The 20,220-nt window shown below is 33.4% G+C and overlaps 1 protein-coding gene across 1 annotated transcript in view; it reads left to right on the top strand.

Annotated features, from left to right (window-relative positions):
• Positions 1-20,220, top strand: part of UHRF1BP1L (UHRF1 binding protein 1 like) — a 55,939-nt gene that overhangs the window by 31,461 nt on the left and 4,258 nt on the right. The window contains exons 12-19 of the mRNA XM_015818150.1: positions 797-938; positions 1,808-2,001; positions 5,268-6,736; positions 7,525-7,700; positions 8,457-8,584; positions 10,957-11,107; positions 11,955-12,211; positions 18,957-19,065. Of these exons, the coding sequence (XP_015673636.1) occupies positions 797-938; positions 1,808-2,001; positions 5,268-6,736; positions 7,525-7,700; positions 8,457-8,584; positions 10,957-11,107; positions 11,955-12,211; positions 18,957-19,065 (2,626 nt within the window). The remainder of the gene's footprint in view (positions 1-796; positions 939-1,807; positions 2,002-5,267; positions 6,737-7,524; positions 7,701-8,456; positions 8,585-10,956; positions 11,108-11,954; positions 12,212-18,956; positions 19,066-20,220) is intronic.

Below are 20,220 nucleotides of genomic sequence, written 5' to 3'. Positions count from 1 at the left end.
CTGCTGTGCTATATATAAAGCTTATTAAACCACCCATCTTGGGATATAATTATCTGCTTCCAGAAGGAGAATATATCTGATATTAGATTTAACTTTCTGAGATAAAATTTCTGTGCCTGATCTTAGAGGGAAGAAGAATCTTACAAACATTGATGTCCTAGGTAAACAAGATTGCACTTAGTCAATTTCCTTTAAGATAACTCATTCCTAGGATTATGTAATGTTTGCAAATTATAGTATTAAAAATTTGGCTGTTAATATAAATATATTCTATCTCTAGCTAATACTGTAAATGGTTACTAAAACCTTTGCGTATTCAGGCAATTTAATTTATTTTTCTCATTTTTCTTATTTGATTTGATTGACTTAAACATATAAAATGTATGTGAAAACAGTAAGCTTAAAGACATGGTAACTTATAGTACATATGGTACATACACAAATAATTAACATATAATTTTAAGGTATTATATTTATGTAGCATATTAACACATTTTTAACTGTGATTTTAACACCATTGGAACCAAACTAGGCAAAGGGCTTAGTTATACAACTGTTTAAAATTAAGAAATAATCATTGAAATGTTAACAGCATATTAAGAATGACATTTCCTGGTATGCTCAATACAAATCTAGTACCATGCACCAAGTGTCATAAATGCCCCCCAAAATGTATTTGTCTTCTTCGGGTTATTAAAATGAAAATATTTTTCCTAATAACTGTGAAATGTGACAGGTAAGAAGTTGTTAACTCTTGTACTTCACAAAACCTAAATGCTGAATTTCTTATTTTCAGGTCTCTACAGCAGATCAGTGTCATCGTTCGCCTAAAACTCTTATTTCTTGCAACAAAAAATCTCTGTATCTCCCACAAGAAATGCCAGCCATTCATATAGAATTCACTGAATACTATTATCCAGATGGCAAAGACTTTCCTAGTAAAATGTTTTCTTATCTTTTTCCCTTTGTTAAATCATTGTAGGTGTTTTGAAAGTGGATCTTCAATTTAATGGATTCATATTTAGTGGTCTGCAGATACAGTGAACTGTATTCCTATTTGGAAATCTCCTTCAAATAATGGCAATTCCTTTGAATCCAAAACAGTCTGAACAAGACAGTTAAATTTTGTCATATTTTCTGCAGCTATATAACATAACACAGATTATGCTTTTTTGTATAATTATGTTGGTATACAAAAGATGCAGGTATTACTGAAAGGTATTTGTTAATTACTTTCAAATTCACAGACATTTGGGAATAATGGATACTCCCTGCCCTCAATCCATTAAAATGAAGTTTCAGGGAAGATATATTTATTTCTAGCAGATACATCTAGCAAAAGATTAGGGTTAGGTAGATATTGATAAACCAGACAAGTTGGAGGATTATACCATAGGGCAGTTGACAAACATTTCAGAAGCAAAGTTTAAGACTATTTACTTAGCACCGCATATAACACATTTATCTTGTTCAAAACGTTAGTGTGGATGGTAAAATAATTACAAAGGAATTGTAACTAGAATTGGAATGAAATATTCTAAAAGGGATCAAAGCTATATAAAAAGCTATGTATTGCAATTTTTTGTAAATTTCACTGGTGTTTGTGAATTTTTTTTCAAATCTCATTTCTACTATGGCAGTTATCAAAATATTATTAGAGATTTAGTGCCACACTAAGGAAACCACTGCCATACTAATAACACTGTTTTTCCTTGGAGCCAATATTCTTCAAGCACCTAGCTTATTATAGACATAGTAACTCTACTTTTAAAACATTTTAATATAATTTTTTTTTTATTTCTTTTAGTTCCAAGTGCAAACTTGTATATTCAACTAAATGCACTGCAGCTCACTTTGGACGAGAGAAGTATTCTTTGGCTAAATCAATTTGTATTGGATATGAAACAGAGTCTCAGTCAGTTTATGGCCATGTACAAGTTAAATGACAATTCAAAATCAGAAGAACATGTTGATGTTCGAGTTGACGGATTAATGATAAAGGTACAGTTTGCAAAAGCATAACACAACATTGCTAAGTGTTTCATTCCTATAAAGAATGATGCATGAGAACAGTCCCTGTTTTGAAACTGTGAAACTGTGGAGCCATTTTTAAATGACAGATCATGGACAATGTGCCAGTGATTGTCTTGGTTTCTAACTTTTACAGGACATTTGGACCTTTCAGATTTTTAAATTTTCAAATTTCTAACATAGCTAAAAGATCCTGCATTATTTGAATACATTTCTCAGTATACTACTGATACCATATAATGCTTTCAGTGTGATTGTATATAATAATAATAATAACAACAACAACAACAACAACAACAATAATAATAATAATAATAATAATAATAATAATAGTAATTTAAAAAGTTGGAAGGTACCTTGGAGGTCATCTAGTCCAACCCGCTGCTCAGGCAGGAAACCCTACACCATTTCAGACAAATGGCTGTCCAGTCTCTTCTTAAAAATTTCCAGTGTTGGAGCATTCACCGCTTCTGAAGGCAGGTTGTTCCACTGGTAATTGTTCTAACTGTCAGGAAGTTTCTCCTTAGTTCTAGGTTGCTTCTCTCCTTGATTAGTTTCCATTCGTTGCTTCTTGTCCTGCCTTCAGGTGCTTTGGAAAATAGCTTGACTCCCTCTTCTTTGTGGCAGCCCCTGAGATATTGGAAGACTGCTATCATGTCCCGATAGTATAGATAACATTGATTACTAGCTTTTTATAAAAGGTTTTGACAATTGTGGGGGAATACACATTTAACTATAAGTATTCTATGTTCATAAATTAATGGTAATTCATAAATTAACTAGTCTCTGAGTTATGAGGTGGGAAGTTTTCTTTTAAACTTCCTCCACTCAAACACAACTGTGGGCAGCTTCTAAGTATTAAAGCAACAATATAAATGCCTGGGGCAAACAAATCAACTAGCTGGATTGTTTGAACCTAAAAAGAATGACAGTATAATAGGCACATCAGAAAACAAATATTCAGAGACTCAGTGATGTACCTGTAGCTGTGGAGATCAATTTATAGATAAATAGCATATTGGGGATAGTAGTTGTTTGATAGTCAAGAATATATGGATTCTTTGGGCATAAAAAACTTTAAAAGGAATACATTCCTCTGCAGAATTACAACAAGCTGAGATTTATTATTACTTTGATTTAAAAGTAACCAAAAATCATAAAACAGGGCAGATTATAAGTAGTCAAAATATAATAATAAAAGCAGTAGGATGAAAAAGAAAAAAACATTTAAATAAATAAAAATACTTCTGCAAACAAAAAGTAATTAAACTAGTACTAAAAAAAGGCAGTGATAGTAGCACTCACGTTTACATGAGAAGTTCCATAATTGGAGACTACAAGAGAGAGGACTAGTTGCTATGCAATGTATCCAAGTTATTTTAAAAAATACTTTCTGACCTTATTAAACATGGACTGGATATTATAGCCAGATGTGATCCTTCAACTATTTGAGACCACTCAGGGTTTTAAAGATAAGCAGATCCAATTTCTTTAGACTTAGACTGTTCAATAGTTTCTGTTTGCCCTATAATTAGTTTGTCATTCACCCTATCCTGAGTGCAAGAACAATCCTCCACCTAGTCCAAGCCTACTGCAAATACATTCCCAGCCTCTGTTTTGAAAAGTACTTTAGAAGTATTGTTTTATATTCAAGGTCAAGTTAAGCCATTTTGAGTATTTAATCAACTGTGCTTTATTCCTGTTTAGTACATCTGCAATTCCAATTGTCTGTAGTGCTTGACTTGCCCATTGTCTCTGGTGGCTGATGATTTTTTCAACGATGAGTTGCTATGGTCTTAGCTAGTCAGTAACTTCCCTTTTTTAATTTCTTCCAGCTAATCCAATGGCTCATAAACATCATGGAGTCTAGTATATTCATTCCATTCCATTCTGTGGGCAACCTTATAGTTCCTACCCATCCTCTCCTTTCTTTCCTACACGGTGCCCACTGTACTGCAATGGTTCTACCTCCCTTCTTTCCTGAATATTTGAACAATGTTACAAAGTTTCTTTGCTTCCTTAAATTTCAACTATCAATTCTTTATTAACACAAAATTTCTACCCACCCATAGTGGAATAAAGGAACAATCTGTTCCCTCTGCTTTAACAATGGTAGCATTGAAGTTATGATATATTAGCTTCAAAGGAGAAACATGGGAAAGATGTATGAAGCCATTCATGTATGCAACATCTGAGAAACAAATGAACAGGAACTAGTAAGAAAGTAGCAATATTTAAAAGGAGAAGGGAGGAACTTGTAACACCACCAGCACAGGAGCCAGGTAGCAAGGGTTACTTTCCCTTCTTGCGTGGAAAGAGCAAGACAGTGGAATGATCAATCAGATCCTGTGATAGCAGCATACCTCTGCTCTCTAGCCTTGAATTTTTAAATTCAGTTTTCAGGAACAGGTGGGAGAAGTATGGGAAACAAGCAGTGTAGGTTTCCAGGTAGAATTGCTCCTAAAGAAAATGAGTAATCAGTACAGTTTCTTCAGAATGGATATGTGATTCCATATGACTACATTATTCACAGTACTAGCTGTTGTAGTCTGAACTAGCTGTAACTCACACTTTATCTTCAAGGTTTTCTCTATATTTTGCTTGTTAAAACTAATCGGATTGAAAAGTTATTAGAATATAAACTACCATAGTGAGCTTTTACACAGTGGCCCCTGCTCTATGGAACATTCTTCCTTTTGAGATTAGAATGGTGCTGACCCTGTTAGCCTTTCATAAGGCCCTAAAAACCTGGCTTTGTTCTCATGCCTAGGATGCTGAATGTGTTAAGGGCCCCATTTCCTGGCTGTCTTGCTAAGTAGCCAAGTATCTCAGCTGCTATGTGTATTTAATTTGGATGTTTCTATTGGTTTTTATTGTTTTAAAATGTTTTTAGTATTTTCATACATTTTTGAACTGTAAGCCTCCCAGAGTCATTGACTGAGATAAGAAGCTATAGAGATTAAAATTAAATTAATATTAATTAATTAGACTTGAGACCAAATCCAGTACCAGCCATTGCAGACTGCTATTTTCCTCATTCTCTTATTCAGCTGTTTTGGGGATTGTATAACCCACACTTTGGGGAGCTATATATATTAATAACTTTTATGTGTATTGATCAGATACTCCTTGGACAATTTACTTTTCTTTCTTGTTCCTAACATTTGAAGAATATTTATTCAATGAATTCTGTTCGATTCAGTTTTCTAACTAAGTTTATTTTTTAATCATTGTAGCTCATCATTCCTTCTGAAAGGAAGCAAAAACATAGAGATGATCCATATGCAATTTCCATTCAGAGTTCTGAAATGGTTGCTACAAATGCTAGACATTCAGCAAATTGTAGACACTCTGATTTGGAAGCAGCATTCCAAAACTTCAAAGACTCTACATTCTTCAGTAGAACTTTCACAGAGTTTCCCAAATCTTCTGACTGTTTTAATCTTTTGCATCCCATTTTTCAAAGACATGCCCATGAACAAGATACAAAACTGCATGATATCTATAAAGGTATTATTACTCCTCAACTGAATAAATGTGCACTTAAAACCTCAGCTGCATCAGATGTTTGGGCAGTGCATTTTTCCCAATTTTGGATGGACTATGAAGGAATGAAAAGTGGGAAAGGACGGCCGATAAGCTTTGTGGATTCATTCCCACTTACACTTTGGATTTGTCAACCTATGAGATGTGAACAGTCATGCAAAGAGCCTTTTTGCAATCAGGAATCTCTCAACAGTTTGAAAAGTGAGTCTTGTGATCTTGCTAATCGCCTCCAGCATAAAAAACGTCTGAAAGAGTATTATAGTACTGAAATGGAAGCCTTCATCAGTGGTACTGAAAATGTGGGCTCCACTAAAAGCACTTTAGAATCTCAGTCTGCATATGTTGCAGACATTCATGTTTTACTTCATATTCAGAAACATGTAAGCATGCAGATAAACCATTACCAATATCTTTTCTTACTTTACCTACAAGAATCTCTTGTGTTACTCTTGGACAACTTGAGGAAAGATGTAGAGACTGTGACAGGTAATCCAGCAAAAGAGGCAAATGTCTGTATTGGGATCTTATTGAAAAGTGCTGACATAGCTTTGTTGCTTCATCCACTAGTGCAAGGAAGCATGTGCAATCCTCCCATTTTAGAACAAGGAGGTCCAGGGACATCAGATCTCTTACCCATGGAAAACAGAGAAGCTTGTGAATCAAAAAGCAAGCTACTTTCTACTTCTACTACACAGATGAACAATTTAGATATTAATGCTGTAACCAACTGTGGGTCTCTGAATACTAATCTTAATCTTTTGATGAATCCAGTTTTAAAATCAAATAGTGATATGGATTTGCCAAGCGAAAGTTCATTTTTGAATGATGCAGCAGAAAAACATTGGAGGAAAATGAACGAAGAAAGTAATAGTGGGCTTTTCAGTCATAGTGATTCAGAAGAAATTTGTGAATCACCAAGTGACAATTCCTATCCTAGAGAATTGGCTGATATGTCAAATTGCAGAGAAGACCCTATCAAAATGCTGATGGACAAGGAAGAAGAGAAAAGTGGTTTATCAAATAACAAAAGTAAAGCAGAATGCTCAGCTGTTAAAGTCATAGAAACTGAAACTGATTCTGTGGGACAGTCTGAGAAGTTTGAAAATGGCAAAGAAAAATTGAACACAGCAAAAATGCTTGCATTTCAGTCTCCATTAAGGTACAGAAAATATTCTACAAATTAACATGGTTTAGATCTGGGGCTTAAGGTCAGCAGAGTAAAATTAGAGGGATTAAAGATATTCTGAGTCTTTAGATTACTTGTTGATATTACAAAGCTGGAAATTGGCTGTCAAAATTTTAATGTGGTTTTTTTGGCATATTGCATTGCATCTGTTCTATAGTCATAATTTACCAGATTAATCATTTAAACCCTGTTTATCATGCATTTCTTGGCTAGCAGCTACCATACTTATAGGAATGCTTCATGTAGAACTGAATGATACAATATATTGGAACAATAATCAGTGTGCAGTTGGAGCTGGAGAAATGTTCCTAGTGGTTGGAATGAATCAGAAGGCATCATCATTTTTTCATACTCCTACCTATTACATTCTTGTGTTACAAATTCATTTATAAAATGGTGGAGGTTGTGAACATTGCATGGATTTCCTACAATACTTACTTTAGGAAATTTATGAAAAATGCAGTTGCTCGCTAGATAAAGGATTTTCTCTTTATCTATGATCGCTTGTCAACTTAAAACAAAATCACAAATTGTATCATTCTTTAATATGTACATAGACTGTTAGTTCTACTAGTTACAGGATTGTAATCTGATTACTGAAGTCAAGCATGAAAATATTACTGGGTATAATTACTACTTGTGATTTCAGAATATATTTTCATCAACATTTCTTTTAATTACAGATTTTAAAGGATTTTTATTTTATTTTGTAATTTTTTCTACCTTAAGTAATGATTTCCTAATATCTTTATATCAAAAAGTGGAAAGCCTAAGGAATCGTGCCAGTCCAATCTTCCTGCATTCTCTGTTTCTTATAAGAACATGAAGAAAAGTCCATCACAAGCCTCTTTGGATACCATTTCTACTGACAGCAACGTATTTGAGGATCACTGTTTGGAAAGTGATGGAAGTGACAGCCAAAGCTTTTTGGAAAAAGGTATAAAATATTTCTGACACACTTTTGAATATAAACAATACTATCTCTTTTCTTCATTAGTACAAGAACTAATTTTAGTTCCTGTTTTAAAAATATTTTATATATTTCAAATGTATCTTTTTGGCCTACAATAAACAAATTACCATAATTAGAAAATATGATATATTGATGGCTCTTTCATTATTGGTTTAATATATCACCAGAGAGTCTCAGTTTCAAATAACTGTCAATATGAATGCAAGCCAACTGAAATTCATTCATGGCATATTCATCATTGATGAATTTTTAATTATGGTTAAATGGTGATTGTAAGGCAAGGAGCAGATTCTGTGTGTGTGTGTGTGTGTGTGTGTATAACAAGCATGGAATTATGTTTTGCATTGAGCATATTTACTATAATTTGCAAAGTTATGGGTACTTGTTTATTTACTGTTACATTTTCAAAACTTAAAAACTTTAGAGAAGTTTTAAATACAATTCAAGAAAGAATTCAAACAATCAGGGTTTTTTGGTAGCTTCATAGTAGGAATCTGCATCCTGACTGTCTGCAGTCTCTCTGCCTATCAGCTAACTAGATCAGAATGTGATATCCTTTTTATCTCTCCCTCCCATCTTAAATGACAAAATTTAATCAAATTAAATTATTTAAAACCAGTTTATTTTATGTAGTTTGATGTGCAACCAGATTAAGCTACTGTGAATGTTTGCATATGAATATTCAACCTTCATTCTTTTTTCACAATGTGAATCTGCCAGCTATCTTATCCAATAAACCCGTGGAAAATATGCCTGATGAAGGCACAGAGAACGAGAACTATGGTGAATCATCCCCAGATGTCCTCAGTGCCATTTCAGAGGGAACTCAGGATGCTAGTGAAGAAATGGTAATGCTCTAAAAAAAAACCACTTTTATATATCTAAGCAACTCTTTGGAAAACTGAAATACTTATTTTTGGTTAATTGTAGAATGGGCGGGGGGGGGGAAGTAATGCATGGCCATGATAAAAAATGGTGCTTGCCGAACAAAAATGCAACACAATTTACTACTTTACTGTTGTCATAAAAGTTAAATAAACTTTTGATTTGTACCTCAGACTCTACTAAATGTTTAGAGTTTTGAAGTGCTTCAGTAACAAAAAAATAGAATAAAATGTTGCCTTGTTCAGCTATAATTTTCAGGAAATTAGACCTGAAACCCCAAACCCCTAGAGAACAGGAGGTGGATGGGGCTAGCAGATTTAATTAGTTCACAAACAGTCCCCTGTCTTTTCTCCAGACAAAATGGATATCTTTGATTGGTAGAAAGGCTGCTTGGAAAAATTTGGCTTTTATGGGGCAGTCCTATTCTTCAAGAGTTACAGTGGTGCTTTAAAATTTGTGAGCCCTTTTGGATTTTCAATGTTCCTGCATAAATATGCCTAAAATGTGATCTGTTGTACACACATGTTCTAAAACTACATAAAGAGAATCAAATTAGAACAAAGGAGTAAAAAAACATTACACGTACTCATTTATTTATTGAGCAAAATGATCCAAAGCTACATATTTGTGTGTGACACAAGTATGTGAATCTTTGCTTTCAATAACTGGTATGCCCTGCTTGAGCAACAGTAACTGCAACTAAACATTTTTGACAGCTTTTGATCAGTCCTACACATGGGCTTGGAGGAATTTTAGTTGATTCCTCCTTATAGAACCGCTTCAGTTTTAGGAAGTTGGTGGACTTCCTCTTGTGGATTACCCACTTCAAGTCCTTCCACAATATTTCTATAGAATTAAGGTCAGGACTCTGACTTGATCATTCCAAAACATTAACTTTGTTCTGCTTTAACTAATCTTTGGTGGTAAGACTTGTGTGTTTTGGGTCATTGTAAGATAGTAGAACTTTCTAGGAGCCATATTTAAACTCTGTATTTCGTCTTCAAAAAAGGAAAAAAAATGGATCCAGGGAACTACAGACCTATCAGCCTTACCTCAATACCTGGGAAGATTCTGGAAAAGATAAACAACGAATCAGTGAACACCTAGAGGCAAACAAAGTCATTATCAAAAGGCAACATGAGTTTGTCAAAAACAGATCATGCCAGACAAACCTTATTGCATTCTTTGACCAAGTGACAAAATTAGTGGACCAGAGGAATGTTGTGGATATAATATACTTGGATGTCAGTAAGGCATTTGATAAAGTAGATCACAACCTACTACTTGATAAGATAGAAAAATGTGGGTTAGATAGCATCACCACCAGATGGATTTGTAGCTGGCTGACCAGCCATACTCAGCATGTGGTCCTCAATGGAACTGCATCTACATGGAGGGAAGTGTGTAGTGGGGTGCCCCAAGGCTCTGTTCTGGGCCCAGTGCTCTTCAACATCTTCATCAATGATTTGGATGAGGGGATAGATGACCCAGGACAGTGCAACTGTCATAAATATGAGCCAGTTACCAAGGTTCTGAATTTGATTATATGGCCATAGGGATGCTGCAATGGCTGCAAGTGTGAAAAATGGCCGTAAGTGACTTTTTTTTAACTTTGGATGGTCATGGAATGAAAGGTTGTAAGTCGGTGACTACCTATACTAAATGGTTGCTTAGCCTAACCTCTCTCTATAAGCTTTTTTTTTTATGTGTCTGAAAACTTTTCCAGCTGCATTGATTCTGTTTCAGGTACTATATTACTTGTAACAAAAGTTTTTACTTGAGATCATAGATGTATTACACATCTACACATAGATATATATATATTTGTAATTTAATGAATATATAATTAACATATTTGATTTAGCAAAGCATCTTAGTATCTTGGAACTAAAAATATTAAAAATCCAAGCGAATGTGAAAAACAGACTATAGTGGTTACTATTAGCATCTATAATAATAAGTCTAACTTAGATCAGATATAAACAACTTTATTTAGCAGTATACGGAACATTTTGAGATCAAAACGTTTTGCCTAAAAACCCAAGAATTGTCTCAAGCTAATTCACCCATCCTGTAAAGTATTTTGTTTCAAACTTGAAACATTTATGGAATGATGGGAACAACCCATGTTAAACTTGAAACAATTGTTTTTAGCCCAAAATGAAGTATTTCAAGTTAGAAACATTTTGAATGTGAAACGTTTTGTACATCCCTGATTCAGAGTGAGCAACAAAACTTCCTAAAAGCTACTAAATTATGCAAACGAAGTATTTGAAAAAGAAAAAAAACTGTCTGACTCTTAACAGATTATTTGCATTTTTTATTTTGTTGACAGATGTCAGTGGTAGTTTTTAAAATATTTGGTATTAATGGTGAAATTGACATCAGAGGTGAAGACACAGAAGTATGCCTCCAGATAAATCATGTTTTACCAAATCAGCTGGGCAATATCAGTGTTCGACATTATCTTTGCAACCGAACAGCAGGTAAGAAATAACACAAAATGGCACTAACAGTATTTTCACTTTAGTAATAGTACCATGAACTGCTCTTTTTGTTAATTAATTATAAAAAAATATGTTTTTGTGTTGGACATACATAGTTTATAGGCCTATCAATGTCTGTATGTACTTTTTTTTTTTAAAAAAATGGAAACTGACAGTAATGCTTTTTTTTTGAACTTCAGAAATTGAAACAACTACTTAATCTTGTTCAACACTTGCATCAGCTATATATATAGTTGATATTGTAAAATGCAAGTTATTTCTCACCATAGAAAAAGGAAGAGCAGATTCCAAAACAGTAACAGTAACAAATGCAGAGTGCCCTGCCTTCCCAAAAAGGGCAGTTCCCCCTATGCTGAAAAAAATGCGAGGAAATTGATAGTTTTGCTGTCATTGATTCCCCTACCTCTCCCTCCCTCCCTCCCTCTTTTTCTATGCACACACATACACACCTCATATGAAAGTACAGGACTTGCTGGAATTCTTATTCCTTGGATTAACTGCTTTAATCTAGACTGGAAAGAGGGAAGCTTGACAGTAATATTGTCAATAATACTATTCAATACATCTTAACATGAAGCATTGGGAGAAATGGCTTTAGGCAAATAAGAATGCATGAAAATGTGAGAGGAAGAACATGCCATACTTTATTAATTTTTAAAATTTCTATGGGGTTAACTTTCTATTTATAATGTAAAATTATGGGGGCAACTACTTATCAAAAAATAGATCCCTTTATTTGGACTGCTTTTATATCATATCAAAAATAGGCTCTATAGAGATGCATTTAACAACCTATAACCTAATTCCATATTTAATTTTATAACAGGTTCGGATCCTAAATGTACAGCTGGGCCAATTAAACCAGTTCCTGAAGTAAGGCTGAGATGGGAAAGTGGACCAAGTGCTGTAATACATTCATTGAAATCTGAAAAAACTGGGTTTCTACAATGTCATGTAGAAGATTTTACTGCTGATTTCCTAACTTCTTCACTTATGAACATTCAGCGGTTCTTGGAAGATGAAATGCTTGCAGAAGTGATGCCTATGAATGTAAAAATTTCTAATACAAAAATCAACATAAAAGTATGTCATTTTTAGTGAGCTTGATACTTTATTTGATTGAAGTTTGTATTCACTATATGAATAGTCCAACTTTTATAGAAACTGTTTCTTTAAAAAATTACTTAATAGTTCCCATGACTGAAGCAAATATCTGTATATTTTTAAAAAGTGTTATTGGATTTAATCTGCCTTTTGTATAGGGATTTCTCGAATTTGCATTGTAAATAATAATAATAAAGTTGGAAGGGATCTTGGAGGTCATCTAGTCCAACCCCTGCTCACGCAGGAAACCCTATACCATGGCAACTGAAAATATTAAACAGCAGTGGTTTAATTATGATCCATATCACTAACGTATTTAATTTAAACTGGTTTATCATTCTTTTCAGATTTAGCCATTTATTTTTTTATATAAGATTTTTATTGATTTTTTCATACATTCAATAGTACTTGTTCAACAAACGTGATGTCTGAGTTTACATTCACTAATACAAATTTAATTCCTAATCCTTTATTCTTTCCTCTAGCCATTGACAAAATAAGTCCCAAGTTTGATAATATTCCTTTCTTCTTTTTCTTTCAACCTCAGTCAGTCTATCAATCTCCACACATTCTAGTATTTTTTTAATTATTTCTTCATCTAATAGTATTTCTTCATTTTTCCAATACCGCGCGAATATAATTCTTTCCGCTGGTGTTACATGTAAATTAAATATATGATTTGTTTATCAATCTTTTCTGGCATTATACCTAATAAAAAAAGTTCAGGTTTAAAATCTACATATTTTCCCAAAATCTTTTCTAGCCACGTATGTATTTTTTCCAATAACTCTTTGCTTTGGCACATGTCCACCTAACATGGTAATAAGTACCTGACTTGTGTTTGCATTTCCAACATCTATCTGACATGTTTTTAAACATTTTTGCTAATCTTGCTGGTGGCAAGTGCCATCTATAAAACATTTTATATAAGTTTTCTTTATAAGAAGTTGACATTGTCCATTTATAGTTTCTTTCCCACAAGCTTTGCCATTTTTCTAATTCTATATTATATCAAAAAAAAAATTCCCATCTTATCATTGTTTCTTTAACTTGTTCGCTTTCCATTTTCAAATTTAGTAATAAATTATAAATTTTCTTAATTAGCTTCTCATCAGAGGTTAATAATATTATTAGGTTTGCTCATTATAAAATCCATACAGTTTAACAACTTTGTCATATCTAGCTTCCATTTGTAAGTATGCCCATCATGATAGATTGATACCCTGGTTTTCCATTTCTTGTTTAGATTTTAAGTTCCCTTCAGAATTTAGAATATCTCTATATGTCTGGATTTTTTCAAAATTAACTAAATTTGGATGTACAAATGCTTCCATTGTTGAAAGCCAACCTGGAATTTTCAGATATATTTTACATTTTATTTTTTCCCATGTTGATAATAATGCATTTCTTATATAGTGGTTTTGAAAAAAAGTGTGCCACCCCAGTTGTAAATCACATCCCTCCAAATATAACAACCTTTTGTTTCTAAGAATTATCCATTCTTTTACCTGTGTTAATACGGATGCTTGATAATATAAGATCCACTCTGGCAAACCAAAACGTCCATTTTCCTTGGTTTCTTGTAACATTTTCATCTTGATTATAGCTTTCTTTCCTTGCCAAATAAATTTCAAAATTAATGAGTTTAAATCTTCAAAGAATTTTTTCTCAAGTTTTATAGGTATTGTTTGGAATAGAAATAAAAATTTTGGTAGTATATTCATTTTCACTGTAGCAATTCTTCCTAATATCGACAGTTGCAGGTTTTTCCATTTTTCCAAGTCCAATTTTATTTGGTTCAATAATTTTGTATAATTATCTTCTTTTATCGTTGAACATCTTGCTGTTAAGTATATTCCCAGGTATTTAACCTTTTTGACTATTTGTAGTTCTATTTTTTCTGACATTTGTTTGTTTTGCTTATCTGAAAGATTTTTAACTATTACTTTAGTTTTTTCTCTATTTATTTTCAATCCTGCTATTTCTCCATACTGTTCTATCTTTTCCAGTAGTTTAGGAATTGTCTCCAAAGGTTCTTCTAAGATAAATACCAAATCATCTGCAAATGCTTGCAATTTGTATGTTTCACCTTTTATTTCTAGTCCTTTAATTTCTATATCTTGTCTAATATTTTTATTTAGAACTTCCAAAGTTAAAATAAATAACAATGGAGATAACGGACATCCTTGCCTTGTCTCAAAGTTATCTTATCTCAAAGTATAGTCTCCATATATAATCACTTTCGCTGTTTGTTTATTATATATTGTTTTAATCATGACAAGTTATAAAGCTAAAAATTCGACTCTTGGGTAAATCCATGATAAAACCAATAAATATCGATCACCAAGAGGAAAGTAATAAATAGTAAAAAATTTAATGAGCCGAGCTTTCATTGGGCCCACCCAACATCATCAGGGCTTTAAAAGTAGTCACTGGGAAAGAGCTTTTATAAGATGTTAACAGCCTGCATCCGGCTTCTGGAAAGTTAACGAGGAGAAGTTAACGAGGAGAACATTTACGGTAAAATATGGAGGAGGTATGGAAAAACATCATGCGTTGATGTAGGTAATACATCTAGGATACAACACGAACAGCTGGGTCCGGTGACACGTTCCAGAAGCTGGATGCAGGCTGTTAACATCTTATAAAAGCTCTTTCCCAGTGACTACTTTTAAAGCCCTGATGATGTTGGGTGGGCCCAACGAAAGCTCGGCTCATTAAATTTTTTACTATTTATTACTTTCCTCTTGGTGATTGATATTTATTGGTTTTATCATGTTTTAATCATATTTATAAAGTTTTGTCCAAAGTCCATTATTTTTAATTGCTGAATCATACACTGCCAGGAAACATTATCAAACGCCTTTTGAGCATCTAAAAATATTGGTGCCAGTTGTTTTCCTTGATGCAGTTCATAATATTCCAATATATCCATTATCACTCTTAGTTTATTTTTAATTTGTCTCTTTGGTAAAAATCCATTTTGGTTTGAATGTATAAGTTCAGTTAAAAATCTTTTCAGTCTCTCTGCTATAATTGAAGTAAAAAAATTTATAATCCACATTTAATAATGATATTGGTCTGTAATTTTTTATCTGTGTCAATTCTGAATCTTCTTTTGATATTAGGGTAAAATTTGCTTCTGTCCATGTATTTGGAAGTTTAGCCTCCAACAAAAGTTCATTATACATATCCTTCAATGGTACACTTAATGTATCTTGTATATATTTATATAGTTCCGCCGGTAATCCATCTGGCCCCGGCGTTTTCTCATATATTTTTTTTTGTCTTCTTATTGCCTCTGTTATTTCCATCATTGTTATTTTTTCCTCTAACATCATTTTAAAGTTTTCTGAAATTTTTGGTAAATTATTTTCTTTCAGATATTGAATCATTTTCTCCCGTGGAATTTCTTCTATATCATACAGTTTCTTATAGTATTCTTTAATTATCTTTTGTATTTCTTCATTTTTAAATTGTAAGCATCTTTTTTCATCTACTAAGTTATTTATCAATTTCTTCTTCTGTTTTTTGAGTTTATAAGCTAACCATCTTCCTGGTTTGTTTGCATTTTCAAAAAAGTTTTGTTTTGTTCTTTTAATTTGCTGTGCCAATTTTTCTGATTCCAACAGATTTAATTTATGTTTTATTGTTTCTATTTTTCTTTTCAATGTTTTCTTTTGAGTATTCATTTGTAGTACTAATTCTACTTTTTCAAATTCTTCCCTTAAAAATATATATTGTTGTCTTTTTTCTTTATTTTTTTCGCCGTATATATTATAGCTATACCTCTAAAAATGCTTTGGCTGTATCCCATACGTTTTGTAGTGTTGTATCTTTTTTTTTTGTTTTCTTTAAAGAAAAACTCCATTTCTTTTGTTGCTAATTCTATAAATTCTTTTTCTTTTAATATAGATTGATTCAAAGTCTATCTTAGTTTTTTTGATATTCCTTTCCATGTCATTTTTGTCTGCCATGTACCTAGTTCTATCTGCCATGTACCTAGTTCTATCTCAATCTCCTGCATACTTGTCCTTAATTAATATGTCATCCAAATCATGTCAATTCTGGACCAGGATTTATGATTGAATAAATATATATTGTAATTTTCCTGGGTTAGTTTCCCTTCAGACATCTTGTACCCCAATTTCCTCTATCATATTAAAAAAAAGTCTTAGGTAATCTTTTTCTTGCACTTTTTACTGTTTTGCTACTTTTATAATCTAATGTCCCATCCAATATTGCATTGAAATCTCCTACTAAGCAAATATTTTCTATTATTTTTCTATGGAGATTTTGATAGAATTCTTCCTGTTTATTATTTGGTGCATATATTACTACCAACAATGTTTGTTTTTGATGTAGAAGTATTTCTACTATCACAATTCTTCCTTTTTCATCTGAATAAATCATTTTAGAGTCTATTGTTTCTTTGATATATACAGCTACACCTCTTTTTTTCTGTTGCGCTGATCCATGGTAAAGTTTCCCAATTTTTGGGTATTCCAATAGTTTGCAGTATTGTCTTTTTATATGTGTCTCTTGCAAACAAATTATATCTATATTTAGTTTCCATAGATTTCTGAAAATTGTATTTCTTTTTGAAGGGGAATTCAGTCTGTTTATGTTCACTGAAAAAAATCTGTTTTCTTTCTCCATTTTAATTACTTATATTTAGGTCTTGTCGATCTTGTAGTCCTCTGGTCTCTTGCTATTCCCTCACTCTCTTGATCAAGCTTCTCTTTCTGTTCTTCTGTTTGTTTAGTTGCTTTCTCAGTTGTTTCTTCTGTTTGTTTCTGATCTTTTCTCTCCTCTTGTTGATGTTGTACTCTTTCATTTAGAAATGCTTTATTTTCTTTCATCAAAATCCTGTGCCTTCCAAACTGAGTCCAGTCGATATCTTATATCATTCCAGTTGATTAAGATCCCTTCTGGCATCAGCCATTTGAAGTTTACACCTTTTGCAATTAGCTTTGCAGTTAAGAAGTGATATTGTCTTCGGGTGTCTCTTATTCTCTTAGGGATCTGCTTAATACCACAATTTCTTTATTCTAATATTGTATTGGCTCATTTCTGACTCTTCTTAGTATCTCATCTCTTGTTGTTTTCTTTATAAATCTTACATGGACTTCTCTGGGTAGTTTATATTTCCTTGCATAGCTTGAATTCATTCGAAATATTTCATCTATCTCCATTTGTATCTCTGCTCGGTCTGCTTTTAAAGCCTCTGCCAGTAAATTAATAACCACTACTGCTATATCTTCTTCTCTGTCTTCAGGAATATTTTGAAATCTTAAATAGTGTGCAGCTTTCTCCATTTCTAAAACTGCCACTGCACCTCTAAGCTTTGATTTGCTTGTTCTAATTTTTTATTTTCTTGCATTAGTGCTTCCATTTTTTGTCAGTGTCATCTGATTTATTTTCCATTCTCTGAATTCTTTGTTCATTTTTAACAATCATTTGCTGATGAGCTTCAAATTGTGTCTTTATATCCAGCATTTGTTCGTTTAATTTATCAAAATTACTTTTTGTCTCTTCATGATTTCTCGTAATGATTCTTGAATTAATTTTAATGTGGTTTGTTTACCCCAGGTGTTGTTTCAAAGTCAAAAACTTTTCAAGTTCTTTTAATATTTGATATTGCTGTAGTATCTCCTTTCACCACTAGATGTCCTTATTCACTATATGTCTATATCCGGGTTTAAAACGTTTTTACAAAGTTTTCTTTTAAAGTTCTCTTTAAATTATTTCCCCTGAAAATTGAATCTAAAAAGATTTTCCACATCCCTGAGGGTTAAACAGTGTTTCTTTAAGTCAGTCTGATTCCATTTTTAGGTATTCTTTTATATTCCTTAAATTCCTTCCCCCTCTTGTAGTTTCTTGCAGCTTTTAACTCCCTTCTCCCCTAGTCTTTCTGGGGTCTTTACTTCGGAATTTTTTTCCAGTCAGGGGATCACTCTTTCCAAGTCCATAAGGAAGAGGAATAAAAATAATCAGCTCTTCTGTGGCGCGTGGCAGCTCCTTGCTTTTTTTTCTGGCTGATGATGACTTGGACTGCCTCTGCTTACAGGCAGCCTTTCTTCTGTCCTTTTGAAGAGGTTCTTCGGTTCGTTTGGACTGATCGCTGTCTGAATCAAACTCCCAAAGCTTCCCTTCTTTTTTGTTGCCCCTCCAGGGCAACTTTCCGACCAAACGAAATTGGGTTAAGAAGGCAGAACCCCGGTTTCTTCCATCCGTCTCGTCATAGCATCAGACCGGAAGTCTTCAGATGTAGCCAATTAACCTAGTCCAGAACTCACTCTCAATAGATAGATAATAGCTAGCTAGACAGATAGATAGATATAGCTATATCTATAGTAGATACTGTATATCTACTATATAGGCTGTACTATTATTATTTATCCTTCTTATTATCTTCTTTACTCTCCTTTTATTGGTATAATTATTATTCTGCTGCTTTGCATGTACACTGAGTGCTTCTGTAAATTCCTTGTGCATCTAATCACACTTGGCCAAATAAAGTATTCAATTCAATTCAGTACAGATACAGATACAGCTTTAGCTATATAGATATGTGTCTATATATTTAATGTTCCTATATGAGTACCAGTTCTTATTTACCTTGTCACCTGAAATTTACGGTACTTTATTTCCAGAAAATACTTTTGCATGCAGAATTTAGCCTTAACACAAGTTAATGGTTTTTATATTTTTTGTATTCTAGGATGATAGTCCTCGTGATAGTTTGTCTGCTCCTGAATCAGTTCCAGTAACTGTGCATATTGATCTACTTATGATAGAGAGAAAAGATGATGGCTCATTTTACATTACAGGTAGATCTTTTCTTCCCTTCCCCAGATATAATGCTGGCAACATTCAAAGTAAATACTCTGAAAAATTGATTAAAATCTGCAAGATTTTATTAAATCTTAACATTTTCATAGTAGTAATAAGCAAGGGGGGAAAGCAAACAGCTATTTTTTATATTTCAAATCAAGTTCTATAAGTTCTGTTCATGGTTCATTTCATATTTTTGGCTATTTTTTTAAAAGATATACAATGAGAGTCAATCATTAAGTATTTTAAAATATTAAAATATACAGGTAGTCCTCAACCTATGACCACAATTGAGCTCAACATTTCTGTTGCTAAATGAGACAGTTGTTAAATGAGTTTTGCCCCACTTTACGATCTTTTCTGCCACAATTGTTAAGTGAATCTCTGCAATTGTTAACACGGTTGTTAAGTAAATCTGATTTCCTCATTGACTTTAATCAATCAATCAGAATAGAGCTGGAAGAGACCTAAAAGGCCTTCTAGTCCAACCCCCTGCTCAACTTTGGTTGTCAGAAGATCACAAAAGGTGATCACATGATCCCAGGTCAGTGCAACTGTCATAAATATGAACCAGTTGCCAAGCATCTGAATTTTGATCACGTGACCATGGGGATGCTGCAGTGGTTGTAAATGTAAAAAACGGTTATAAGTCACTTTTTTCAGTGCCATTGTAACTTCAAATGGTCATTAAATGAATGGTTGTAAATTGAGGGCTACCTGTAGAGATAATCCTCACTTAAACTTAATTGGAAGCAAAATTTCCATTGTTAAGTGAAGCAGTTATTAGGCAAAGTATCAGGTGATCATGCTGCTTAGCAACAACAATTCCAGTAGTCTAGTTGCTGTCATTAGGCGAGGACTTGACGTTTCTCCAGTCCTCTGTGAACTGCCTGCTCTGTTCCACTACCTCTTCCCCAGCCAGACCCGGCAAGCTCCCTTTGGCAAACAAGGCTCCACTGTCCTCCTTCACTTGGTGAGCATGTCCTGGGGCTGGATTATGGCCACAGTGGGAGGAAGAAGATGGCAGAGGTCAGCTGGGGATGAGGGGCAGTACAGGTAGCTAGTGGCAGAGTGCATGGCAGCCCAGAGGGCAGAGTGGGGAAGAGGTTGGTGGGGAAGAAGTATATGCTGCAGTCTTAAATGTGGGCTGG

Source organism: Protobothrops mucrosquamatus, unplaced genomic scaffold (genome assembly GCF_001527695.2).
Source record: "Protobothrops mucrosquamatus isolate PMUCROS unplaced genomic scaffold, P.Mucros_1.0 scaffold687, whole genome shotgun sequence".
Lineage (NCBI taxonomy): Eukaryota > Metazoa > Chordata > Lepidosauria > Squamata > Viperidae > Protobothrops > Protobothrops mucrosquamatus.
Note: the sequence above shows the minus strand (reverse complement) of the source record. Positions and strands in the feature narration are given on the sequence as shown.